The sequence below is a fragment of the Eriocheir sinensis genome, chromosome 13 (genome assembly GCF_024679095.1).
Source record: "Eriocheir sinensis breed Jianghai 21 chromosome 13, ASM2467909v1, whole genome shotgun sequence".
NCBI lineage: Eukaryota > Metazoa > Arthropoda > Malacostraca > Decapoda > Varunidae > Eriocheir > Eriocheir sinensis.
Window position 1 is genome coordinate 15,691,763 of NC_066521.1, and position 27,166 is coordinate 15,718,928.

General features: G+C 41.8%; 1 protein-coding gene across 4 annotated transcripts in view; it reads right to left on the reverse strand.

Moving 5' to 3' along the window:
- The window catches only part of LOC126998071 (uncharacterized), a 205,487-nt gene that overhangs the window by 88,709 nt on the left and 89,612 nt on the right, over positions 1-27,166 (reverse strand). For all 4 annotated transcript variants that reach the window (XM_050859449.1, XM_050859451.1, XM_050859450.1 and 1 more), the window contains exons 3-5: positions 19,822-20,031; positions 6,009-6,178; positions 399-548 (exon numbers count right to left, since the gene is read on the reverse strand). In XM_050859449.1, coding sequence (XP_050715406.1) covers positions 399-548; positions 6,009-6,178; positions 19,822-20,031 — 530 coding nt within the window. The remainder of the gene's footprint in view (positions 1-398; positions 549-6,008; positions 6,179-19,821; positions 20,032-27,166) is intronic.

A 27,166-nucleotide genomic window follows, 5' to 3' on the forward strand; every position in this document is an offset into this window, starting at 1 on the left:
GAGGACGAGGACGAGGGTGATGGTGGTGGAGAGATGGAAGAGGAGAATGAGGTGAACGCCAAAAAAAAACAAAAAAAAAAAACAAAACAGGAAGGGAGGAAAGAATGAGAGAGGGAAAAGGACCAAGAGGAGAGGAAGAACAAAGGACGGAGATAATGGGCAGGGAGGACGCAGACGAAGAGAAGTGAGATGGAGTTGATGAAGGAGGGGGAAAAGTAAAAAAAAAAGGGAAAAAATAGAAGGTAGGACTCTCCATCTTTCTCTTTCTGTCTCATAATGGGTAAAGCAAACGCGGGAGAGGAGAAGTGGGTTGGAAATGACGAAGGAGACGAAGAAAGAGAGAAAAACAGTGAAAAGAACTCTCTCTCTCTCTCTCTCTCTCTCTCTCTCTCTCTCACCTCTTCTGGGATGGGTGGTACAGCTGGCCAATCTTATCGTCGAAGAAGCGTTTCATGGCGTATCGGTCGAGCGCCTGGTCCGTGGAGGCGCAGATGTTGCTGTAGTGCATGTACGCCGCCACCACCACGCCCAGCTTCTCGTAGCCTCCCCTGAAACGACACACAGAGAAGAAAACGTACATTAGAAAACGGGAAAGAGGGACACAACTTCTCTACCGTATGTTGCTTTTTTGTGCCCTTGAGCTGTCTCCCTTGCTGTAAAAAAAATGTAATAAGTATGTTAATCAGAAGGACACGATTTTTCTTTAATAGGAGTGTAGTATGATCAGGAGTTAAATAAAAGACAATATTGGTACGACTAAAAAAATATGACATTTAAAGAAAATACTCCCTCCTCCCCCTCCCCCCCAAAAATAATATAATACAGTTTCAGGAACAATATGATCAGATAACAGTTTATTAGAGAGGCATATAGGCAGAATGATGTTTGATGTCGTTAACACGATTTAATTACAAAACTAAATATACAAATAACAAAATGGGAAATAAGAAATAAAATAACCAAGAAGAGACAAGCTCCCTTAAAAGATCATGGAAAAACACAAAAAGAGAAAACATAATCTGCCTGCAAAGATATGAAAAAGACGATAATGTAGATCAGGATAAGGGAAGGAGGGGAAGAGAGAGAGAGAGGGAGGGGAAGGAGGGGAAGGGAAAGGATGAGATGGGAAGGGACAGGGACAGTTTTTGACATGAAGGGAAAGGGAGGGACAGGGAAGGAGAGGAAAAATATGAATAAAACATGCATACTGTACATGATTAAATGATTCTTTTTTTATTTACTCGGCCTGAACATTTAGCGAGCGTGAATGTCAACGGAAATCAGTATTGAAGGTGCGTATAAATTGACAGGTATACGCTTCCATATATCGAATTCATCATTAGTGAAGGCATTAGGCTGTCACTCCGTAAAATCCTGTCCATATGTACCCTCCCTGTCCCTCCCTGTCCATTGCTGTCCCTTCCTGTCTGCTCCTGTCCCTTCCTGTTCCTTCCTGTCCCTTCCCTTCCTTCCCTCTCCCTTTCTGTTCCTTCCTGTCTCTTTCTCTCTCTTTCCCTCCTTCCCTTCCTGTCCCTTACTGTCCCTCATGTCCCTCCCTTTCCCGTCCCGTCAATAACTGCCCCTTTCCGTCCATCCCTGTCCCTTCCCATCCCATCCCTCCCCTCCCTCTGTCTCTCTTCCCCTCCTTCCCTCTTCCTTCCTCCCCATTCCTGTCTCTTCCTGTCGCTTTTCGTCCCTTCCCTTCCTTCCCTCTCCCATCCTGTCCATTCCTGTCCTTTCCCTTCCTCCCCATCATAAAAAAGGGATAAATACAAATACATTTACATCCCCTACACATTCGAGTGGGTTTGTGTATGTATTCAGATCATGTATGGACACGTTTCAACTTGATTCATGGAACTATGCTTGTCATGGCTTGTAAAGAGAGGGTTTGAAATGTGTATAAATCATGTAGGATGTTTTATTTTTTGGTTGTTGTTGTTGTTGTTGTTGTTGTTTGCATGTGATTTTTTATTGTGTATATGTGTGTGTGTGTGTGTGTGTGTGTGTGTGTGTGTGTGTGTACTAAGCCATAATCATCATTAGTCAAAGGAATGGTCTCCTAATAAACGTACATTACCATATTTTTCACCCTTAGAAACTCACTCACACACACACACACACACACACACACACACATACACATACAAGGGCACGTACACGCACACACGAACTTCATTTCATCGATCATATATATTCATAACAGATGATTTGTAAGAGGATTAGGAGAGTCTGCCATGCAAGTCAAAACAGGAGAGAGAGAGAGAGAGAGAGAGAGAGAGAGAGAGAGAGAGAGAGAGAGAGAGAGAGAGAGAGAGAGAGAGAGAGAGAGAGAGAGAGAGAGAGAGAGAGAGAGAGAGAGAGAGAGAGAGAGAGAGAGAGAGAGAGAGAGAGAGAGAGAGAGAGAGAGAGAGAGAGAGAGACACACACACACACACACACACACACACACACACACACACACACACACACACACACACACACACACACACACACACACACACACACAAACTGGGTCCAAATTCCTTTTCACATTATGCCTTCCCAAGCAAATCCTTCCCCTTCCTCCTCTTCCTTCCTCTCCGCTCCTTCCCTTCATCTCACTCCCCCTTCCACCAACATTGACCTTTTCCTCCTTTTCACTACTCCTTTCCCCTTGTCTCTCTCTCTTCCTCATTCTCTATTTTCCTTTCCCTTCTCCTCACACCCTCTCCCTTCCTTTAACTTTCTCTCTCCTTCTCTCCTCTTTCTTCTGTTTCCCTCCGTCCGTGTCTCTTTCCCGTTTGTCCTTCCTTCTTGCTCTCCCTTCCCTTCTCTTCCTTTTCCTTCATCATCCTTTCCCTTCTCTTCACACCCTCTTGCTTCCTTTAACTTTCTCTCTCCTTCTCTCCTCTTTCTTCTGTTTCCCTCCGTCCGTGTCTCTTTCCCGTTTGTCCTTCCTTCTTGCTCTCCCTTCCCTTCTCTTCCTTTTCCTTCATCATCCTTTCCCTTCTCTTCACACCCTTTCCCTTCCTTTAACTTTCTCTCCCCCTCTCTGCTCCTTTCCTGCTTCCCTCCCCTTCCCACTCTCTCTCCTTTGATCTGCCGGGACTGTTGCTTCTGTGTGCCTGCCCAAAGGAAGCCAGCAGCAGCAGCTTCCTCCCAATCACTTCACTGAATACAACAACTTCCCCATCATCACTTTGACAACCCTTCATGCCCGCGCGAACAGCAGTAGTCAAGCGTGATTTTCCGCGATACGTCGACCTAACTAGTTTTGACGGCCAGGAGTGGAGGGAGTAATTTAGGGCTGTTCCTGTTGTGGGCTGCGTGACGGAAACATGAATTCACGGTAAAAAAAAGATATATAACAAAAAGACATCACCAGAGGATACCAAAGCCGATAATGTTAGGAAGCGATAATAAGCCACGTTAACCTTTGAAGACTGAAGCCAGACGAGAGAGCAATCAATAAGCAAGCAAAGTTCCTATACATGCAAGGGTGAGGACACACTAAGAGGACGAATATAGCAAAAGTAAGCCAGTAAGATAACAAGCAACGTTCCTATACACACAAGGCTGAGGATAACATGAGAGGAGGAGGATAACACAAATAAGCCGTCGAAGAAACGAGCCACGTTCTTATACAAGGCTGAGGATAACACACGAGGATGAGGACAACACATACTCAGAAAGAAAGGATGAAGTTAATTTGACGATATAAAACACTGACTATTTTTACTATTATTATCATTTCAAAACAAGATGGCGCCACTATAAACACTAGCCTGCGCCACAACGGGGTTAGGCACACCATCATGACCCATCGGTGAGAGAGCCTACCGGCGCAATAGGCAGCGACGTAAAAAAAAAAAAAAAAAAAAAAATGCGAGCAAGCAAGTTAGGAAGCAATCAAGCAATATTCCGAGACCGACAAATATGAGGAAAACGTACACTAGAGAGACAAAAGGAAAAAAAAGTGAACCGGAACACAAGCAGAGTGACAAAGTAGCCGATTTTGCAACAACCGAAAACACTAACAATTTAACAAAGCAAGAAAGTAAGAAGGCGCTCAAGCCATATCCAAAAAAAAAAAAAGTGGGGGGATATTGAAGCACACACTAACAAATTGATGAGACAAAGCCAAATTTTCAACAACAGAACTCATTTACCATTTAACAAAGGAGGGAAGACTAAGAGTAAGGAGAAAAAAAAAAAAAAAAACTCTATCCCTGGACCGAATATTATGAGGAAAACGTAAAGTAGAGAAACAAAATCAAGTAATGAAACAGAAACAAAGAATAACATAGTGATAAAACAAAGCCAATTCTAAAAACAATAGAACACACGAACCCTCGAGTCCTGACAGCAAGCAGCGTAGTGTAGCATTAGGGGGGGACGAGGGCAGCGAGGATGGCACACTCAGGGGTGGAGGAGGAAGAGGGGAGAGGAAGAACGCAGGATAACAAGCGAGGGACAAGACAAAACAAGGCAGTACACGGCAAAATGAATAGAAAGAGATTGAATGAAGAACAACTCCCCCGTGAAAGACTTGATGTGATGAGAGTAACCAGGGCGAAGGGAACGAGAGGAAAGGAGAGGAAAGAACGGAGGATAACAAGCGAGGGACAAGACAAAACAAGGCAGTAGAGGGCAAAATGAATAGAAAGAGATTGAATGAAGAACAACTCCCCCGTGAAAGACTTGATGTGATGAGAGTAACCAGGGCGAAGGGAACGAGAGGAAGGGCGAGGAAAGAACGGAGGATAACAAGCGAGGGAGAAGACAAAACAAGGCAATACAGGACGAGATGAATAGAAAGAGATTGGATGAAGACAACTCCCCCGTGAAAGACTTGATGTGATGAGAGTAACCAGAGCGAAGGGAACGAGAGGAAAGGAGCGGAAAGAACGGAGGATAACAAATAGGGAACAAGATAAAACAAGGCAGTACAGAACAAGATGAAAATATATGAAAGAGATTGAATGAAGACAACTCCCTCGTGAAAGACTTGATGTGATGAGAGTAACCAGAGCGAAGGGAACGAGAGGAAAGAACGGAGGATAACAAGCAAGGAACATGATAAAACAAGGCAGTACAGGACAAGATGAATATAAATGAAAGAGATCGAATGAAGAGAAGGGTTTGATGTGAAAGTAACTACGAGAACGACACAAACAAGGAAAAGATTAATGACGTAGAGGAAAAGAAGACAAAGAAGACTGGCAGAAAGAAATACAAGGAGGAAATATGTGATTGAATGAAGACAACTCCCCCGTGAAAGATTTGCCGATATGAAAGTTACAAGAACGATACAAACAAGGGAAAAGATCTGACCGGGAAAAAAAGACAAGAAGGAAAAAAGATGTGATTCACTGACGAAGGTAAGGAGTGACACATAGAAAAGACGACACGTTATTTTTTCATATACCGTAAGACAATCAAAACTACACAGACACAAGGACGCACGTAAAGCTATAAGGTAAGAACCCCCAATTAAAAGAGAGAGAAAAGACATAAGCTTCAAACAAACATACTATAGAACACAATATCTCTTTTCCAACATCCTCTCCACCTTATCAATCTTCACGCAACACAAAACAACACCTGTATTTTCACCTATCCTCTTCACCTTGTTAACTTTCCCACAAAATAACAAAACCATACCTGTACTTCCACCTTTCCTTTTCACCTTGTCAACTCCCCCCGCAACACAACAATACCATACCTGTAATTCCACCTTTCCTTTTCACCTTGTCAACTCCCCCGCAACACAACACCACCACACCTGTACTTCACCATTCCTCTCCAACTGGTCGATTCTCACACAACACACCTCCTGTATTTCAACTTGCCCTGTCCACCCTGTTAATCCTCATGTAACACAACACAACACCTGTATTTTAACTTTTTCTCTCCATCTTTTCAGTCCTCATACAATACAACACACCTGAACTCCAATCTATCCTTTCCACCTTACCGATTCTGACGCAACTTAACACCTTTCCCTTTCCACCTCGCCGACTCACCTGGCGTGGAGGACGGCGACGTGCTGCGGGTGCTGTGTGATCCATGAGTCCAGCGCCTTGCAGATGGAACAGAGTCTCTCGAGGGCGGGGGCCAGCTGGTCAGCCCATCCCAGCTCCAACACGCGGGGCAGGAAGTGGCTCACCTCCCCGCAGCCAGACAAGTTGAACACCTGAAGGAGAAATTGGCATGGTTAGGTGAGTTCAGGTGAGGTTTGGTTGGGGGTAAGTTTAGGTGAGCTTAGGGAAGGTTGGGTTAGATAAGGTTAGGTTAGGTTAGGTATGGTAAGGTGTGTAAAAAGTACGGTCAAGTAAGGTAAGGTAAGGTAAGGTCAGGAAAGAAAAGATAAGTTAGAAGTAGGTATAGTTAGGGTAGGTAAGGTTAAGTAACATCAGGTAAGGTCTGAAAAGGTGAGGTTAAGCAAAGTGGAGAATAAAGTCTAGGTTATTCTAATGCAGGTTTAACATGATTTTTTTAACATTATTATAATTGTGAAACGATTAACCTTATGATATTTTTCTACCCTTTACACGAAGCACTTTTGTCTGTTATTTTCTCTTTTCCCTTTCATTAGACAAGATTTATTTTATATTGTCATTTCTTTCTAAATTTCACCTTCTCAGAACCTTTTATTGGAATGAAGCGACAAAAACTATTCAAAGTGATTCTCCTCTAAAGCTTCATTCTTCCTCCCTTTATGAGAAGAATTACAAGACAGGAATAAGAGAGAGAGAGAGAGAGAGAGAGAGAGAGAGAGAGAGAGAGAGAGAGAGAGAGAGAGAGAGAGAGAGAGAGAGAGAGAGAGAGAGAGAGAGAGAGAGAGAGAGAGAGAGAGAGAGAGAGAGAGAGAGAGAGAGAGAGAGAGAGAGAGAGAGAGAGAGAGAGAGAGAGAGAGAGAGAGAGAAAGCACAAAGAGACAAAGACTCCACACTGTCCCTCCGTCAGCCTTTGATACCCTTTTCGCAATTACTTTCTTTCCCGTTCCGCGAAAAGGAAGACTTACGACGAAATAATGCCATAAAAAAGAGAATGAAACATGGCGCCCACCTCACAAACGTCGTCCGAACACACAAACACACACACACACACACACACACACTAAAAACAAAACGAAAAAAAAAAACACCTTCTCAAGACAGTACGGACAGAGGGCAGTAAAGGGAGGGAAGGGAAAGAAAAGCAAGGGAAGGGAAGAGGAAGGTAAGGTTAGGTAAGGTAAGGTAAGGTGAGGTAAGGTAAGGTAAGGTAAGGTAAGGTAAGGTAAGGTTAGGTAAGGTAAGGTAAGGTAAGGTAAGGTAAGGTTAGGTAAGGTAAGGTAAGGTAAGGTAATTGAGGTAAAGGTGAGAGAATTAAAAGTATGGGACACAATGAAAAGGAACAAGGAATAGGAGATGAAGAGGAAAGGAAGCGAAAATAAGTGGAATGAGGGAAGATAAGAATAGACAGGAAAGGAAAGGAGGAGGACGGAGAAAGGGAGAAACGAAAGGAAACAAAAGAAGATGAAAGCAAAAAAGAGAACGAAAGGAAAAGAGAAGAGAGAGGGAGAAGAAGGGAAGGAAGAGAGGAAAGAAACACGAGAGAGAAAAGAAGGGCACAGCAGAATGAAAGGAAACGAAAGGATAGGATGAGAATAAGAAAGAGAAGAGAGGAAGAAAGGGAAAGGGAAAATGACAGAAAACGAAAGGATAGGATGAGTATAAGAAAGAGAAGAGAGGAAGAAAGGGAAAGGGAAAATGACAGAAAACGAAAGGATAGGATGAGTATAAGGAAGAGAAGAGAGGAAGAAAGGGGAAGGGAAAATGACAGAAAACAAAGGGAGAGAGCCATAAAAAGGGGACGAAAGGAAGAGAGAAGGAAGGTAGAAAGGGAAAGGGAGAGGACTAAAGGCATCGACAGGAGGGGGCCGTCGTTAAAGGGGCTAATTGAGGTCCTCGCCCTATTAGCAGAGTGTACACCTGTCGCGTCTCACCTGGCGACCTTCACACTCCCCCGCCAGGTAACACACACTCTTTTTTGTCCCCTTCGAAGTGTTTGTGTTGGTCTTGAAATAGGCGTGACTGACCTCCTTTGTGACTCAGAAATAGGAGCAGTAGAAATAATAAAAAAAAGAATGATACAGTGGAAAGAAGAGATAAAGAACGTCATAAGTAAAAGAAGAATATGGAGGAGAAAAATATATAACACAATAGTTTGTTTTATGTGACTTATTGTGAATTGTTAACCCTAAAAAAAGAGCAAAAAGACGGTAAAGACAAGAATGGTACAGGAAAAGACTAAGAACAGGAGAGATAGAGAACTTAAAGAAAAAAAGACAAGGAGGGAAAAAAATCTAACACAGTGATCTGATTGCACAAAAAAATAAAATAAAAAAGAAAAGAAAAATACAGGAAAATATCAAATAAGGACACAACGGTTCCCAAAGAAAAGATAACAAAATAAATAACAAAGGAAACGAAAGATACTGGGAAAGTTAATAAAAAAAGAGGAAAGATACAGAACTTCACAAATAAAATAGATAAGAAGGCAAATAACTAACATAATGGATCGTTTTAAAACAGCATCCTTCTGTGCTATTCCATTCTCAAGTCACAGTCATACTCCGACAGTAAGCAGGAGAGAGGAAGAGCGAGGGGAAGAGTGAGTGACCGGAAGGAAAGATGATTAATGTTTAAAAAAAGGCGCGTAATGACTGCGAAATGCGTAAAACAGCGGCGCCATCTATCTTGCGGCGGCGGGAAGCTAATTGAAAGTCTGGAGAAGTTACTGTGTGGTTAAAATGCTTATGAGACTGGACGGCGGACGGAGGGGGAAGAGGAAGAAGAGGAGGAGGAGGAGGAGGAGGAAGAGGAGGAAGAGGAGGAGGAGGAGGAGGAAGAGGATGGTGACGATTCTCTCTCAGTTCCTCTTCTTCTCTTCTTTCTTTCTACATCTTCTCGTTAATATATTGAAATTTCCTCTCATTCCTAACCCTTTCTTTTTCTCTTTATCTCTCATCCATATCACCTTCCCATGCTCCTTAATCCTATCCCTCTCTCTCTTTTCCCGTCTCCCTCCTCCCTTCTTTCCTCTCTTCCTTCCTCTTCATTACTATCTCTCTCCCAATATCCTCCTCCCTCCCCTTCTCGTTTCCCCTCCTTCTTATCCCTTTCTCTTTCACCCGTTTTCCTTTCTTCCCCTTATTCATATCGTTCTCCACTTTCCCCCATCTTTTTTTTCTCCCTTTTCACTCTTCCCACTCCCCTTTATCCCATCCCTCTCCGTCTTCCTTTTCCTTCCTTCCCTGTTTCCCCACTTTCGCTGTTTCCCCCTCCTCATATCATCCCCTTCCCCTCATTCTCTTCCCTCCTCTTAATCCCCTCCCTCTCCCCATTCCCCTTCCTTTTACCTTCTTTCCCCCTCCTCATATCATCCCCTTCCCCTCATTCTCTTCCCTCCCTTTAATCCCCTCCCTCTCCCCATTCCCCTTCCTCTTCCCTTCTTTCCCCTCCCCGCGAAGGTTAGTTATTTAGGTTTCCAAGAATTTAAAGGGGAAGGAGCGAACCCCACTTCCTCCTGCCGCCTGGGAGCGCTCGGCCCCGCTACACACGGACACGCAAACTTGAACGCCATTACAACGTAGACTCGTATAGGGCACCATTGCGACGACCAGCATCTCTCTCTCTCTCGGAACGTCTACTCTCTCCCACACTCCAATTCACTCAACGCCAAGACTCAGGAAACCACTCAACACACACACACACACACGCCGGGGGATAGATTCTTGATACAACGCCAACACGATTCAGGAAGAGAGGAATAAAAAAAATGAGAAATACACCCATTCCTAGTCCTCTTCCTCCTCCTTCTCCTCCCCCTCTTCCTCCTTCTTCCTCCGCGGCTGAGTAAATTCGTGGTGGGAGCGGCGGCCGGAAACAGATCCTTGGCTAGTACAAGGCTACATCTTCAACGCGAGAATCGATACCACCGCTCAGGAACAGGCTGGCGGGAACCTAAGTCTGCTTCCTAGCGCTGCAGAAGACTTGCCCCCTCCCCCCCTGATCCCCCCCCCCCCCCGCTCCTCCTCCTCCGCCCCAATCTCCGTCTTCGTTTTCTTCTTCGTTCTTCTTCTCTTCCGTCTCCGTCTCCACTACCGCCAGCTCTTATTCTTCGTCTCAGTTCAGTTTTTTGTTTCCTGTTTTCCTTCTTCATTTTCGTCTTTTTCTTTGGTGAGGGTGTTGGGAGGGGGGGGGGAGAGGGCTTGTGTGTGGGGTGTGTGGGTGTGGGGGGGCGTTGTGTGTGTGTGTGTGTGTGTGTGTGTGTGTGTGTGTTGTTGCTAGGGTGAAGCTATCGACTTGTCCTTCGCCTTGTTATTGCTATGTTGTTTGTTTCCTTTGCGTTATTTTGCTATTCTTATCATTATTATTATTACTATTATTATTATTACTATCCTCATTGTCACTACTACTACTACTACTACTACTACTTACTACTACCGCTACTATCACCACCACCACCACCACCCAACCACTCTCACCATTAGCAATTAACACACTGGATTAGCGAGCACACCTGAACAACAATATATTAATTAACACAGGTAAGGGCGGTGCGTAAACAGGTGGAGAGGCCTCGCGCTCCTCCCCTTACCTTCCATGTTAAGATAACGCGTTTAAATATCTTACCTGGAACCCCCCGAAGATATTTCCCCTTAATTAGAGACCAGGTGAACATGACTGGAATATTACAGGTGCCCCCCCCCCTCTCTCTCTCTCTCTCTCTCTCTCTTCCTTCTCTTTCTTCCTTCTCTTCCACCTCTTTCTCCTCCTCCTTCTAATACTCTTTCTCTTTCTCTTCTTCCTTTTCCTTCTTCTTCTATAGATTTTCCAGTCTTCTTTTCAACCTGCCTTCACCTTCTCCTGATCCTCTTCGTCTCCCTCCACCTTGTCTTTACTTAATCCTCCTCCTCCTCCTCCTCCTCCTCCTCCTCCTCCTCTTCGTTCTCTCCGCTTCGCTACTCACACAATATTTAGCCACCTGGAGGTTAATTAGAATTTTCTCATTGGCACAGGTGAGTCGGGCCTTTGACGCACCTCTCAGGTAACCACGGACGTCTAATACATAACGACGCCGACAGTGAAGGGAGGGCGGGATTAGTAAGGGCAGGGAAGAGGGAGGAAAGAGAGTCGTAGGGGAAAAGGAGTGAAAACGGAAAATAGAGGAAGAAATGGAAGGATCGCGGATTAATATACAGTGAAAGGTAAAAGAGAAAAAGTGTATAGCAGAAAAAAATGGAAAAGGAAAGAGGAACAGGAAAAGAAATAACGGAGATGAGGGATAAAAATGGAAGGAAAGGAAAGGAAAGGGAGGAGGGAGGAAAAGAGAGGCCAGGAGGTAAATGGAGCGAAAATGGAAAAAGGAAGAAATGGTTGAATAAGGGATTAAAAACTGGAGGAAAATTGTTGGTTGAAGGGAAGGGAGGAAAGGGAGGAGGGAAGGAAGAGGAGACTGGAGAGAAAAGAAGTGAATATGGAGAAAGGAAGAAATGGAGGGATAGGTGGTTAAGAAGGGAAGATAATTGGTGTAAGTTGAAAGGGAAAGATAAGAGAAGGATAAAAGGGGGAAATTAAAAGGTGATAAAGGAATGAAATGAAAGAAAATTAAGAAAGGAAGGGATAGAGGATTAAAAAGACGAGGGAAACTGGTGTAAAGTTAAAGAGAGAAAGGCTAAAGCAGGAAAAATGAAAAGGGGAAATAAGAACAGAGAAAGAAATGACTAGGATAAGGCATAAAATGGAAGAGATTAGTAAGGGAAGGACGATTGAAATGGGAAAAATATGATAATCTGATAAATAAAAGACGAGGATTAGGGGAATGAAAAAGATTGATAAAGGTAAAGATTGTTATTGTTTATGCTTTTTCGTGTTGAGTTTGCGTAATAAAAGAGAAGAGAAAAGGAGGGAGAAAAAGGGATCCATGAAAGAAAAGGAGATAAATTAGATATTCAGGAAGAAATGGAGAGACAGGAGATTAAAAGGGAAGGAAAACAGGTGTAAATTGGAAGGGAAAGGTAAACAGAGAAAAAGGGTAAAACAGGGATTTTTAAAAGGAGAGAAAGAGAAGAGAAAAGGAGGGAGAAAAAGGGATCCATGAAAGAAAAGAAGATAAATTAGATATACAGGAAGAAATGGGAGAAACAGGGGATTAAAAGGGAAGGAAAACTGGTGTAAATTGGAAGGGAAAGGTAAACAGAGAAAAAGGGTAAAACAGGGATTTTTAAAAGGAGAGAAAGAGAAGAGAAAAGGAGGGAGAAAAAGGGATCCATGAAAGAAAAGGAGATAAATTTGATATAAAGGAAGAAATAGAGAGACGGGATTAAAAGGGAAGGAAAACTGGTGCAAATTAGAAGGGAAAGGTAAACAGAGAAAAAGGGTAAAACAGGGAAATTAAAAAGGAAAGAGAAAGGAAGAGAGAGAAATAGCAGGAATAAAAAGGAAGGGGATGAAAGTTAAATAAAGTGGAGGGGAAATGGAGAGAAATAGAGTTTGACTGCAGGAATAAAGGAGGAAAAGTGGAATAAACGAGAGGGAGAATTTGAATGGAGAAGGAAAAGAAGAGATATGGAGAGAAAAATAAGTGAGAAATGAAATAAGAAGAACTATACATGGGAGAGAGGATAAGAAAAGAAGCAAGGAAGAAAGGAAAAGATGAAGGAAAATGGAAAATATTACAGAAAAAGGGAGATATTTTTTTTTGTCGGAGAGAAGGAAAACAATGGGCAGAGGAAATTAAATGAGAAATGAAATAAGAACAACTATATATGGGAGAGACGATAAAAAAAGGAGCAAGGAAGAAAGGAAGAGATGAAGAAAAAGGGAAAATATAACAGAAAAGAGGGAGATATAATTATTTTCTTGTTGGAGAGAAAGAAAATAATGGGCAGAGAAAATCAGAGAAATGAAATAAGAACAGCTATATATGGGAGAGACGATAGAAAAAGGGGCAAGGATGAAAGGAAAAGATAAAGGAAAAAGGAAAAACGTGAAAAAATTGGGGAAATATCAATGAGAATGAGAAAGTTATGGAAAGGATGCAGAAAAAATGTAGAAGAGTAATTGGGAGATGAAATAAGACCAACTATACATGAGACAGAAAAAAAGGAGCAAGAATGAAAGGAAGAAATAAAGGAAAAAAGGAAAAAAATGCAGAAAAGAGGAATATATCAATGAAAGAAAGGAAATGCAAGGGGAGGGACGAGGAAAAGAAATATAAACATGTAGAGAAAAATGAATGAGAGATGAAATAACAACAACTATACATGAGATAGATAAAATATGAGTAGAGATAAATATAAGAAATAGAGGAAAGGAAAAAATATGACAGAAGAGGGAGATATCAATGATTGGGAGATAAAATAAGACCAACAATACATAAGACAGAAAAAAAAGGAACAAGAATGAAAGGAAGAAATGAAGGAAAAAGGAAAAAAATGCAGAAAAGAGGAATACACATCAATGAAAGAAAGGGAATATTATGGAAGAGTAGAGGAAAATAAAAAAAATATATATATATATAAAGAGAAAAATAAATGAGAACGGGAGATAACACAGAAAAGGAGGAAGAAGGAAAGGAAGATATAAAGGAAGAGGGAAGATATGACAAAAGAGGGAGACATCAATGAAAGAAAAGGGAACGTTATGGAAAGGACCGAGGGAAAGAAGTGATTTTGGGAGGATAAGACAAGAATATGGGAGACACGGGATGGGCATGGGAGATATATGTTAGAGATATGGGCGGAAGGGACGAGGCAGGCTGGAGGTAGATGGGAGCTTATACGAGGAAAAGGGTAGAATAAGTGAAGGGCTATGGGAGGGAAAGGAAGGATTCGACGATACGGAAGGGATATGGGAAAGGATAGGGCATGGAAGGGAAGGGATGGGAAGGGAGGAATATGAGAGAAAAGAAGAGTAGAAAATTGATATGGGAAAAATATGAATGAAGGGTAGAATAAGTGAAGAAATATGGGAGGGAAAGGAAGGGTTCGACGATATGGAAGGGATATGGGAAAGGAAAGGGGATGGAAGTGAAGGGATGGGAATGAAGGAATATGAGAGAAAAAGAGAGTAGAAAATTGATATGGGGAAAATATGATAATCTAATAAATAAAAGACGAGGAGGAGGGGAATAAAGAAGATTGATAAGGGTAAAGATTGTTATATGCTGTTTCGTGTTGAGTTTGCGTTAAAAAAAAAAGAGAAAAGAATGAAGAGGAGAGAAAGACTGGCACAGGATTTATACGGAAAAGAGAAAGGGGAACCAAAAGAAACTCATCATAATAAAAGAGAGATAAGTGTAGGAGAAGAATAAAGAAAGGAGAGATGGGCGAGAAAGAAAAGTACATTATTTATATGGGAGAGAAAAAAAAGTGGAATAGAAAAACCTCACGTAAAAAAATAAACGTGGAAGAGATTATGAAGAATGTGGTAAAAAGTAAAAAAAAAAAAAAAAAGGGTTTCATTGAGTTCCATTACGCTGGGAAGAATAAAGAAAAATAAAGAAAAAAAGAATAAAGAATGAGGTAGAGATTAAAAGTGGTGTTATTAGTCTGATAAAGAAGAAAAAAAGAAGAAAAAGAATAAAGAATGAGGTAACGATTAAAAAGGGTGTCATTAGGCTGATAGAGAAGGATAAAGAAGAAAAAAGAAAATAGAAAAAAAAGAAGGAAGAGTAAAGAATAAAGAAAAGACCAAAAAGGGTATAATTAGTCAACTTCCCATTCGAAAGAAAAAATAGATAAAGTAAAAATAATGAAAAAGGTAAAAATTCAAAGGGGTTTTATTGGGCTACTTTCGCGGTGAGTTTGGGTTCTCTTTTGGGCTATTTCCTGCACGCTTGACTTGGCTGGGCGGGTTTGGCCTGGCTGAGTAGGTGGGTGATCGTGTTTACAAATTGCCACTATTTATTCCCCTTCCTCCCGCCATTCCCTCCCGGTCTTAAAATTCGGGCCATAAATATCTCAGCCTCCCCTCCACTTCCTTTTATTCCCCCGGTTTTCCTTCGCTACCCGCCTTGTCTCCGCTCAACTCTGCCCCCTGGCGTAATATTTTTGTTTGGTATTTTGTTTGCAGAGAGAATTCCGTCCGCTGTTTGGTGGGTCTGTGGTTTTGACTTGATGATTTAACCTTTTCTCTATCTCCACTGCTTGTTCTTTTTATCTATCTATTTCCCTTTTTCTCGTTTGTTGTTTTCTGGTGTTGCAAAAAAGAAAACGGAGTGAGGGGAAGCGAGATAAAAGGGTTGATTTTTTTTTCTTACGCAGTGGAATTACCAAGAAAATTATTATGTTTGTGTATTTGTTAATTATTGATGAATCGTTTGTTTTTATGTATGTTGTTTTTCATTTTATTCAATTGTTCGTATTGATATAAATGAGTTTTCAATAATACCTCTCTCTCTCTCTCTCTCTCTCTCTCTCTCTCTCTCTCTCTCTCACACACACACACACACACACTCACTTCTCTTCGTTCTCCTTCTTCGCCTTCTCCATCTTTTTAACTTTCCCTTCTTCCTCCTAACATCCTAATACCCAGTCTCTTAATCTTCAGTCCTCCTCCTCCTCCTCTTCTTCCTCTCACAGACGCACTTCTCTTCGTTCTCCTTTTTCGCCTTCTCCATCTTTTTAACTTTCTCTTTTTCCTCGCAACATCCTAATACCCAGACTCTTAATCTTCCACTCCTCCTCCTCCTCCTCCTCCTCTGTCTTGGCCCCGAGCCCTTCATCGCACTCTTTACGTCCTCGAGGTGGCGGCGCCGTCTTGGGTCTCAGCTTCCGGGACACATTAGCGCAAGAATCACGGCTTAAGAGTAGTCAGATGGCCCCTCGTTTTGTTTTCCGGGCGTGGGGGAAGGGAGCGGGGTGGTGGTGGTGGTGGTGGTTGTTAGTGTTTTTGATCTTCTTCTTCTTCTTCTTCTTCTTCTTCTTCTTCTTCTTCTTCATCGTCTTCTTCATCTTCTTCTTCTTCATCGTCTTCTTCATCGTCTTCTTCTTCTACTTCTTCTTCCACCTTCATCCTCTCTTACGCGGGTGGATTATACAAGCTGGACACGATTCACTGACACCCACACCCACACCCACACCCACCTTCACCCCCCTCACACACACACTCTACCATCCCCCCCCCCCACACACACTCTCCCACCCCCCACCCCAATCACCAATACACTACACGGTTCAGAGTTCCCCGCATTATGAATAAATATAGTTTGTCGAGGAAGGAAAATGTGGCAAAAATGAAAATAACAATCGCCGCAACCAGGAACGCCGCCGAGGGTAACTATTGTATTTTTGCATTTTTTTTTCCATTCGTTCTCTGTAGGCGATAATTGGATCCGGAAATAGCCAGCACGTCCGTCGCTTTATCGATGCTCGCCTGTGTTATCGCCCCGCTGTCTGACTGGCGAGAAGGGGGGAGGGGGCAGTGGGGAGGGGAGGGCATGGGGAAGGAAGGGGGGCTGGGTGGTTGGGGAAGTTGGTCCTCTCTCCCTCTCCTTCCTCCCTCGTCTCCTTCTTCTCTCTCTCTCTCTCTCTCTCTCTCTCTCTCTCTCTCTCTCTCTCTCTCTCTCTCTCTCTCCGAGGCACATTCTCTATCGCAACGCTGCACACAATTTTGCATCTCGCGACTCCTATTTCTGTGCTCCTCCTCCTCCTCCTCCTCCTCCTCCTCCTCCTCGTCCTCTTACTCCTCCTCCTCCTCCTCCTTTTCCCTTCACTGATTTCCAAGTTCTCTCTTTACTCTTCCCGTTTTCTTTCACAATTTTTTTTCTCGACTCCTCTTTCTGTTCATCTTTTTCTCCTCCTGCATAGTTTTTCTCTTCATATTTCTCCTCGTTTTCATTTTCTCTCACTTTCGTTTCCTTTTGTATATCCTTCCATTTCCTTCCCTCCTGTTTCTCTTTCCTCTCTTTTCCTCTTTTACGTTTTCCCTGTGTTTTTCCTTTTCTACACTTTCAGGATAATTAATTTCTGTATGCTTTCTTTCCTCCTTTTCTTCTATTCCTTTCCCTTCCGTTTTCTCCTTCTCACCTTTCTCTCTTTTTCTCCTAAACACCTCACCTCTAATCCTGTTCCTCCTATACACCCTCTCCCTCTTTCCTTCTCTCCACCTTTCCTCATATTCACTCCTGCCTCCATTCTCACTCTCTCCTTTTCCTCCTGCATGCCTTCCCGCCTTTTCCCTCCTTCTATATCCTCCCTCACACACTTTTCTCCTTTCCACCATTCCTCATCTTCACTTCTGCCTTCATTCTCACTCTCTCTTCTCCTTCCTGCATGCCTTCCCGCCCTTTCCCTCCTCTACCCACTCTCCCTCCAGTACACCCTTCTACTCCTCTTCCTCTCCCTTCAATATTGCAATACATTTTCGTCCTCCGGCTCTCGCCTTTTCCTTACACGCACGCCAAGCACACACAGGTATTCCCAAAGCCCCGGTACGGCAGGTAATTCATTATTCAACCCTCCACAGTCTACAACCTGTACCTGTAAAAAGAGACAGGTATGTTCCACTTTCCCCAGGGACCAATGAGTGGGTGCCAGGTGTTCCGTCACCCGTACAGGTAAAAGAAAGTCAAGGATTATGTAGATGAAAAATAGGTTGAGGAAAAAGAAAGAATAAGCAAAAGAAAAAGGGAGAATGAAGGCAGGGTAATTAAAGGAAAAATAACCAAAGGAAGAAGAAGGAAGAAGGGAAAGGAAGAAAGGAAGGATAAGTGAAGGAAGAATAAGTAAAGGAAATGGAAAGAATACGTAAAAAGAAAAATAAGGGAAGGAGACAGGTAGGATAATTAAAGGTAGAATAATTAAAAGGAAAAAGAAAGAATAAGCAAAGAAAGAAGGAAGAATAAGTAAAAGGAAGAATAAGCGAAGGATAAATGAAGGATAAGAAAAGAAAAAAATGAGTAACAGCTGAAAAAGTGATAATGGAAACTGACTGAAATGGAGCAACAGAAAATGGGAGGATATTGGTAAAAGGGGATTAGATTACATAAAAAAGTGAGTCCTCTATGGGGAAAAAAACAACTATGTGGATTATGGCGAAAAAAAAACGCAAATTATTAACGGAACGCAAATTGATGAGGGAAAATTTCTAGAGAGAGAGAGAGAGAGAGAGAGAGAGAGAGAGAGAGAGAGAGAGAGAGAGAGAGAGAGAGAGAGAGAGAGAGAGAGGAGGAGGAGGAGGAGGAGGAGGGGGAGGAGGAGGTGGTGGTGGATGATAAAGGGAATCATACGAGGGAGGAAAGAAAGAAGTTGAGGGGAAGGTGGAGGAGGAAGTGGACAAGGGAGTGGATGGAAGAGGTTCATGACGGCTCTTGGGTGGAGGAAAAAGGTGGTGAAAGTTGAGAGAAGAGGAGTAGTAGTTATGAAGGAATGGGGAGAAAAATGTGAAGGGAAGGAATGGATTGGGGTGGTGAAGGGGAGAAAAATGTGGAGGGGAGAGATGGATGGGGTCGGTGAATGGAATGGGAAAGTGGTGGTGATAGTGGGAGTTTGTGGAGGAGTGGAGAGATGTGGAGAGGGTTGTAGTGGAAGGATGATGATGGTGGTGGTGATGGAACGAAGGAATAGGGGGAAGGAAAGAGTAGGAAATGGAGAAAAGAAAAAGGAATGGAGGTAAAAAGAATCCAAATACTATAGAACCATTCCCTTACAGACGATCAACAAATAATGCAAAAAAAAAAAGAATAAAACAAAGGTACAAAAAACAAAAGGTGACTAGCTAATCCCTACCTTTCCCCTTCCCGCTCCCTCTCCTTCCCTTCCCTCTTATCCTCCCTCGCCCTTCCCTTTGCCACTTCCCTCCCCTTCCGTTCCTTTCCGAGTGTTTGGCCAGCTTCTTACACTGATGGAGAGGGGGGGGGGGGCTTGAGGGAGGGGAGAGCGGCACCCCTTCCATTCCCCTTGGCACCAGTTTGGCACCACTGTTTGTCCTCCTCCCTCGGGTGACCACAAGGAGGATTTTAGCGGCCAAAGGAAATAAAATACGAAGAATAAAAGAATAATGTTATGTTGGTATTGTTGGTTGGTGTTATTTTCTTTTTGGCTCGAGTTGTGGTGATGTGAAGGAGTGAATGGATGTAGGCATGTGCAGGGGTAACTTTGTCTAAGCTCGTTAACGTGTGTGTGTGTGTGTGTGTGTGTGTGTGTGTGTGTGTGTGTGTGTGTGTGTGTGCAGGTAAAAGGTGTGAATGAAAGCTGAAGGTATAATGTAGAATGTTAGGTTAGTTTAACAGTGAAATTGTTAACTAAAGGTATGCTAGTAAAATATAGTAAGGGAAAGTGACAGATGATAAAAGTCTCGCTACTACTACTGCTACTATTACTACTACTACTACTACTACTACTACTACCACTACCTCTACCAGTATTTTTTTTACTATTAGTACTACTACTTTCATACTCCTTCTAATAATAATTCAAATACTGCTTCTTTAACTACTATTCCTAATTCTACTGCTACTTCTATCTAAAACACTACCATTACTAACAATCTACTCCTCAACAATCTACTCCTACCACAACTACAATCACTAAAGCATAAACAACTAACACAACAAACTCCAAGTACCACCTACCTATCTAAAACACTATACCTATAAAACTACAACTATTTCAACATCTACTCCTACCACAACTACAACTACTAAAACATAAACAACTAAAACATAAACAACTAACACAACAAACTCCATCTACCACCACCACCACCACCACCACCTCTGATACAACAAACAACCGCGACTTCATCATCAACACCACCACCACCAATCTCAGCCCCGACTCACCTTGAAGTTGTCCCCGTGCTTGGAGGACAGCATGTGGGCCACCTCGCGGAGATGGAGCGTGTACGTGGCGTCGTCGAGGGCGGGGGGGAAGGCGAGGGAGATGATGCGCTCGGTGACGTAGACGACATCCATCCTCGAGCCGCCCCCGCCCCCCCCGCCGCCCCCCTCGCCGCCCACCATCACACGGTTGAGCCTCGCCGCCGACTGTGTCTGGAATTGGAGGGAAAAGGAGTTAGAATAAGACAAAAATGGGAAAAGAAAACAAATAGAAATAAGGTGAAAACTAAGAATGCCTGCGTCTGGAATTAGATGGAAAATGAGCTACAGTAAAAATAGAACATAATTATAGAGAAAGGAAACTTTGGAGGTGAAGTTGGGAGAAAAATTGTATAGATTAAGATAGAAAGAGTATGAAAATTAAAATAAAGAAAGTAAGACGTGATATAGGGAGTAAAATGGTTTAATGCAATAACGCGTCTCGAATTGGAGGGAAAACGAGTTAGGAAAAGAAGAAACAGAATAAAAGTAGAAAAAAGGAGGAAACTAAGATGTGACATAGTGAAAAATCGTTCAGTGTATTAATGGGTCTGGAATTCGAGGGGAAAGTAGTTAGATTGCGACAGAAATGGAACGAAAATAGAACTAAGGGGTAACGGAAAGGTGACATTGAGGTAAAAATCGTTTAGTGAAGTAATGGGTCTGGAATTGGGGGAGAGAAAAAGTTAGTAGGTGAATTTAGAGGGAGGATATGCTTAGGTGAAATAGGGGAAGGTGAGAGTGTAAGAGAAGAAAAGGTGAGACTAGGAGAGTAGGTGAAAAGGGAGAAAATAGTATGAAGGTGAAAATAGGGGGAAAATAGACAAAACTGAAAGGAAAATAAGTAAAATTGGAAGGAAAAAAGTGAAATTGGAAGAAAAATACGAAAAAATTGGGAGGAAAATAACTGAAATAGGAGGAAAAGGAATTTTAAATGAAAGGAAAATAAGTAAAACTGAAAGGAAAAGAAGTGAAAATGGAAGAAAAATACAAGTAATTGGAGGAGAAATAACTGAAATAGGAAAAAAAGAAAATGCAAATGAAATGAAAATAAATTAAATTGAAAGGAAAATAAACAAAAGTGGGATAAATGTGAAATTTGGAAGAAAGTTAAATTGGGAAGAAAGTGAAATTGGGAAGAAAATGAAAATGGGGAGAAAGTGAAAATGGGAAGAAATTGAAATCGGGAGGAAAGTGAAATTGGGAAGGAAATGAAATTGAGAACAAAGTGAAAGTGGGAAGAAAGTGAAGTTGGGAGGAAAGTGAAAATAAGAAGGAAAGTGAAATTGGGAGGGAAAGTGAAATTGGGAGGAAAGTGAAATTGAGAAGAAAAGTGAAATTGGGAGGAAAGTGAAAGTGGAAGGAAGAAAAATAAAGGTCGGGAAGGTGTAATACTCCGAGTCAGCTTCCAAGATTAATTAAGTTTGGGGTTGTAACAATATTTTTTTTTCTGTCTAACATGCTCTCTCTCTCTCTCTCTCTCTCTCTCTCTCTCTCTCTCTCTCTCTCTCTCTCTCTCTCTCTCTCTCTCTCTCTCGTACTTAGCGTTGATTGCGTGTGTCAGGTACTTTATGAGCAACGTACATCAGGTGTTATGTAAAGTTCAGGTAATTATTCTCACGCTGATTCTCTGCTGCAAAAAAATGTCGTTGATATTATAAAGGCGAGTGATGTTTTTGTTTGATTTCATTTGAGTTGTTTTTTCTTTTTCTTTCTTTTCTTGATTTTCTTTCTTCATTATCTTTTCCTCCTTTTGTTCCTTTTACTCTTCATTTCTTTAGAGCGTTTTTTTTTCGTTTTTTTTTTTCTTTCATTATTCCTCTCTTTCGTCATCTCTTCGTTTTCCTTCTTCTTTTATTCTTCCTTTTTATTTCTCCTTTCTTTCTTCTTCTTCTCTCTTCCTTCTATTCCCCTTCCATAACCTCTTCCGCCTTCTCTTCCTTTTGCTTTTCCTTTTATCCCTCCTTCATCTCTACTTTTCCATTCTCTTCCTTCTTCCTTTTACTTTTTCATCCCTCTTCTCCTCCTTTGCTATGTTTTCCTCCTCCTCTTCGGGTTCTTTCTTCCCTTCTTCTTTCTTCTATTCTTGTTCAGGGTTCCTTTCGTTCTCCTGCTCCACTTCTTTTTTTTCTTCCTCCTATTATTATTCAGTCTTCATTTTCTTCTCTTCGTACCCCCCCCTCCTCCTTTCTTACTCTTTCTTCCTCTCCTCTTCCGCTTCCTTCTTCCTCCTCTGCTCCTCCTCCTCATTATCATTACGAGAAGATAATTGAAAGAAAACATAAACGAAAAAAACAACAACTAAACGCTCACCCAATTAGCTGGACTCAAGAAAGAAGAGGAAAAAAAATATTAATAACCCAAAACTCAAAAAATAAAAAGTGAAATCAATATCGCTCCTAAAAAAAAAGCGAGGCACTCATTAAGCACGTATGAAAAATAATAATAATACATTGATACCTGGACTGAAAAAATGAACCTAATTAAAAGTAAAAGTTGGCCACGTTTTCACAGGTAACGATTTTGGCGATGATGATACTGATGATGATGATGATTATGATGATGATGATGATGGTAATGGGAATGATGGATTACAGGTGATTTTTTTTTTATCTAGAGCGAGAGTGAGCGATTTTTTTTTATCTAGAGCGAGTGAGTGATTTTATTTCTATCTAGAGCGAGAGAGCGAGATTTTTTTATTAGAGCGAGTGAGTGATTTTATTTCTATGTAGAGCAAGTGAGCGAGATTTTTTTATTAGAGCGAGTGAGTGATTTTATTTCTATGTAGAGCAAGTGAGCGAGATTTTTTATTAGAGCGAGTGAGTGATTTTATTTCTATGTAGAGCAAGTGAGCGAGATTTTTTATTAGAGCTTTATTTCTAGAGCAAGTGAGCGAGATTTTTATTTGATTTTATTTCTATGTAGAGCAAGTGAGCGAGATTTTTTATTAGAGCGAGTGAGTGATTTTATTTCTATGTAGAGCAAGTGAGCGAGATTTTTTATTAGAGCGAGTGAGTGATTTTATTTCTATGTAGAGCAAGTGAGTGAGATTTTTTATTAGAGCGAGTGAGTGATTTTTTTTTCTATCTAGAGCAAGTGAGTGAGATTTTTTATTAGAGCGAGTGAGGGATTTTTTTTTTTCTATCTAGAGCGAGAGAGCGAGAGTGAGATTTTTTTTATCTAGAGCGAGAGTGAGCGTGAGAGTGAGCGTTTTTTTTATCTAGAGGGAGAGTGAATTTGTTTTTATTTAGAGCGAGAGTGAGTGATGTTTTTTTATCTAGAGCAAGAGTGAAAGTGAGAGTGAGGTTTTTTTTTATCTAGAGCGAAAGTAAGAGTGATTTTTTTATATTTACTTTATCTTTTATTTATCTTATTAACTTTCTTTAGAGTCGTATTTTTTTATCCTATTCCTCTCTTTCGTCATCTCTTTATATTCCTTCTCCTTCATATGTTTCCATTTCTATTCCTCTTCCATTTCGACTTTTTTCCCCATTACCCTCCTTTCCCTCCTTCTTTGCTTTTTTTTCCCACCCTCTATTTCTCCTCTTCAAATGTTCTTACTTTCATCCCTCTTTCATATTTTTTTTTTCCCTTATCCTCCTTTCCCTCCTTCTTTTCTTCCTCTTTTCCCTCCCTTTCCTCCTTGTGCTTTCCCTTCTGTCCCTCTTTCAACTCTTATTTTCTTACCGCTGTCAATTATTTCCCTTCCAATATTACCGAGTCTCCTTCCAGTATCGTTAATTTATTTTTCTTTTTTCCTCTCGAATTTCACTATTATTCCTCGTATTTTTTTTACCTTATTTTTACTATTTTCATCACCTTTACCTACTTTTTATTTAGTATGTTTTATTTATTTTTTATTAAGTCGTTTATTCAGAGTTTTTTTTTTTAGAGAGAGAGAGAGGGTCCTGGATTAAGGTTCATCCAGGTAAGCCAAATCAGCTCCTGGTTCATTTGGGAGGCAGGTGCACACGTGTACGTAATGGGAGCACACACACACACACACACACACACACACACACACACACGTACGTTGACAGCATTCCAATTTCTTTTACCATGTATCTCTTTTTTTTCAGTAGCTTTTTATTTCTCATCCCCCTCTTCTTCTTCTTCTTCCTCCTCCTCCTCCTTCTTTTCTTCCTCTTTCTCCTCCTCCTACTCCTTTTCTTCCTCCTCCTCTTTCTGTACTTTTCTTCCTCACATTAACTTTTTACAACTCGCCACTAATCTTCCTTCCTTTCTTCCTTACTCTTTCCTCCTCCTCCTCCTCCTCCTTCTCCTTCTCCTCCTCCTCCTCCTCCTCAGCCATTCCTCCTTGTCTTCTATCACTTTCTTACAACGCACCACGAACACCAAGCTTCCCTCCTCCTCCTCCTACTCCTCTCCCTCCTCCTCCTCCTCGCTTTAGACACGTGAAAGACGAGATGCGGAAGAGACCAAACAACAAGATGCATTCAGGACGCGTCTGGGACAAGTCTTGCGGACAAACACACTAATGGTGGATATCCGACTCCGCCGCCGCCATTTTACGGACACCAATACGGACAAGAGGGGGGGGGGGGAGGGGGAGAAGGGGAACACGTCCGCACTTGGTTGGTTCTTGGGAAACGTGTCTAGGAATTTGATCCGTGAATCTTATTAATAGAGATTGGAGAGAGTTATATTTAGTGTTTTATTTATAGGTACAGTGTTGTTTGTGTTTGTTTTACTTTGATATCGCTTTCTCTTCCTTCATTTATCCAGTCTTTCTTTTTTATCTTTATTCTTTGTCTCGGCATTCCTCTCTCTTTTTCCCTTTCTTCTGTTCCTTCCTCTGCGTATATCTTATCTCTCCCGTATTCTTTATTTTCCTATCTTTGTTTATTTTTCTTTCTTACTTTCTTTATCCGCGTCTATTTTAACTTTCCCTTATTCTTCGTATTTATTATTTTGCTTTCCTTTCTTTTCTCGACCTGTAGCATTTTCCCTCTCGCTAATTCTTTGTTTATCTTTCCTTCTTTCTTTCTTTATCCGCGTGTATTTTAACTTTTTTCCTTATTCTTTGTATTTATTATTTTTCTTTCCTTTCTTTTCTCGACGTGAAGTATTTTCCCTCTCGCTAATTCTTTGTCTATCTTTCTTTCTTTCTTTTTATTCTCCTTCTTCCTTTCTCTGCGTGTATTTACCAAGGATCAAAGGCAAACATGGATGAGTGAATACGCGGCAAGGCTATAACATGAAGGATGATACTATTTTTTTTTATTTGTCGAAGTGTCTATAGATATTTCAGCTCGATTCGTCCATGTTTTTTTTCTCTATCTATTCATCTCTTACTTTTTCTTTTTATATCTTTTTTTTTCCTTTTGTTTTGCTGACTCATTCATTCATTCACCTTTACAGTCATTGACCTTTTCATTCATAGACCCGTAATGTTTTTTTTTATTCTCTCATTCATCTTTTCCCACTTTTCTCTCTTCTGTCTCTTAATCTTTCTAATATTTCTTTCTCTCACTCATTCTTTCTGTTTTCCTTCCATTTTTTCCTTCCTTCCTTCCTCTTTGTCACTCTTTCATTCCTTCTTTCTATTTTTGTTTCAGCCACTTATTCTTTCATTCATTTCTAGCTGTTTTTCTTCAATTTTTCCTTCTTTCTTGTCTCCATCTCTCTCTCTCTCTCTCTCTCTCTCTCTCTCTCTCTCTCTCTCTCTCTCTCTCTCTCTCTCTCTCTCTCTCTCTCTCTCTCTGTACTGTTTATTTCTTTCATTAATTCTTTGTTTTTATTCCATTTTTTTCTTCTTTTTTCTCATAATCTTTCTCATATATTTTTCTCTTTCATTTACTCTTTGCTTTCTCCCTTTTCTACATCCTTCCATTCTATTTGTAACTCTTCCTCTCCCATTCCCTCTCCCTCTCTCCCTTTGCCTCTCTCTCTCTCCCTCTTCCTTCCCCTCTTCCTCTCTCTCTCCCTCTCCCTCTCTCTCTGAAGGCGGGGTTGGCGTCTCACTCCAATGGACGCCGCCAACTTGCTCTCGTCTGGAATATTTTATGGGGGAACTAATTTTAGACTCGGCCTCCCGTGAAAGCCAGACGGGGGGCGAGGAAGGGCAGGTGGGGGACTGACGGGGGGGGGCTGGGGGACTGAGGGGACACGAGGGGGGGGGGGCATCAGGAGCCATAAAGGAGTCCGTAGTAAGGTCTTGCAAGGTCAGGAAAGGGAGGAGAAGGATATGAATGAGGTCACGTGAGAGGGAATGATCTTGTTATTTTCCTGACTCTTTGTTCCTTTATGGGTTTTATTTTTTAGGGTTCGTTTTTTTTCATCGTCAGGTTTCATGGCGTTTCTGATACCCGGTTCTTCCTTTTGGTGCCCTTTAAAACAGTCACCGTAGCACCTGGTATGGTATTAAAGTAAGGTCTAAGCATTATAACATTTCCAAAGCACTTCATCTTCACGAAAATTTTAAAACATTTATTCCAGATTTTAAACACACCAGCATCAAACCGTCATATATTGCAGTTCATCTCTTTAACAGTAGTATCCCAGGCTCAATGGTGTTGGTGTTGTGTTTGAGCTTCCTACACTGTGATCTGTTTTGTGGTATTCCTTTATTTATACAACCAAAATTCCAAGCCTGTATTTTAGCTTTTGCAACGACTAGCATATAACAGAATCACTAACACACCAAACCCAGGAACGTCTAACCAAATAAAGAAGCACCAAAACATCCACCCTAGGAATGCCTATAACCAAACGCCATCCACACCACAACACCACACGAAGCCAAGCCAACCCAATCACCACCACCACACCCCACACCAACACAGCTAACACCATCTAACACCCCCACTAACACACTAAACTCACTCAAAAGCCTACCCAATCACCTAACCAAGAGCACCTCAAACCTAAGAACGCCTAGTCAATCACCACCCACATCACCACCACCACACCCAGCACCAGCAACTCCTAGCCAATCCCTCACCAAAATCAACACTATCAGCGACTACTTAACCACCAACCACTCCACCACCACACCACCACACCCAGCATCTCATCTCAAAACCTCACCTCAACACCACACCACCACATGCATACCACACCACATCCAGCATTCCACCTCAACACCACACACCTATCCCAAGAACGCTTACCCAAACACCAACTACACCACCACCACCACCACACCTGGCATCTCACCTCCACCTCACCTCCACACGCCCAGGTGACAAATACCAAGTGGACTTTGCCCTTCCCTGCTCCACCTCCACCACCGCCTCGTCACCTAGCAACGTTACAATACCCTGCCGTCACCCCCTCCTCATCCCCT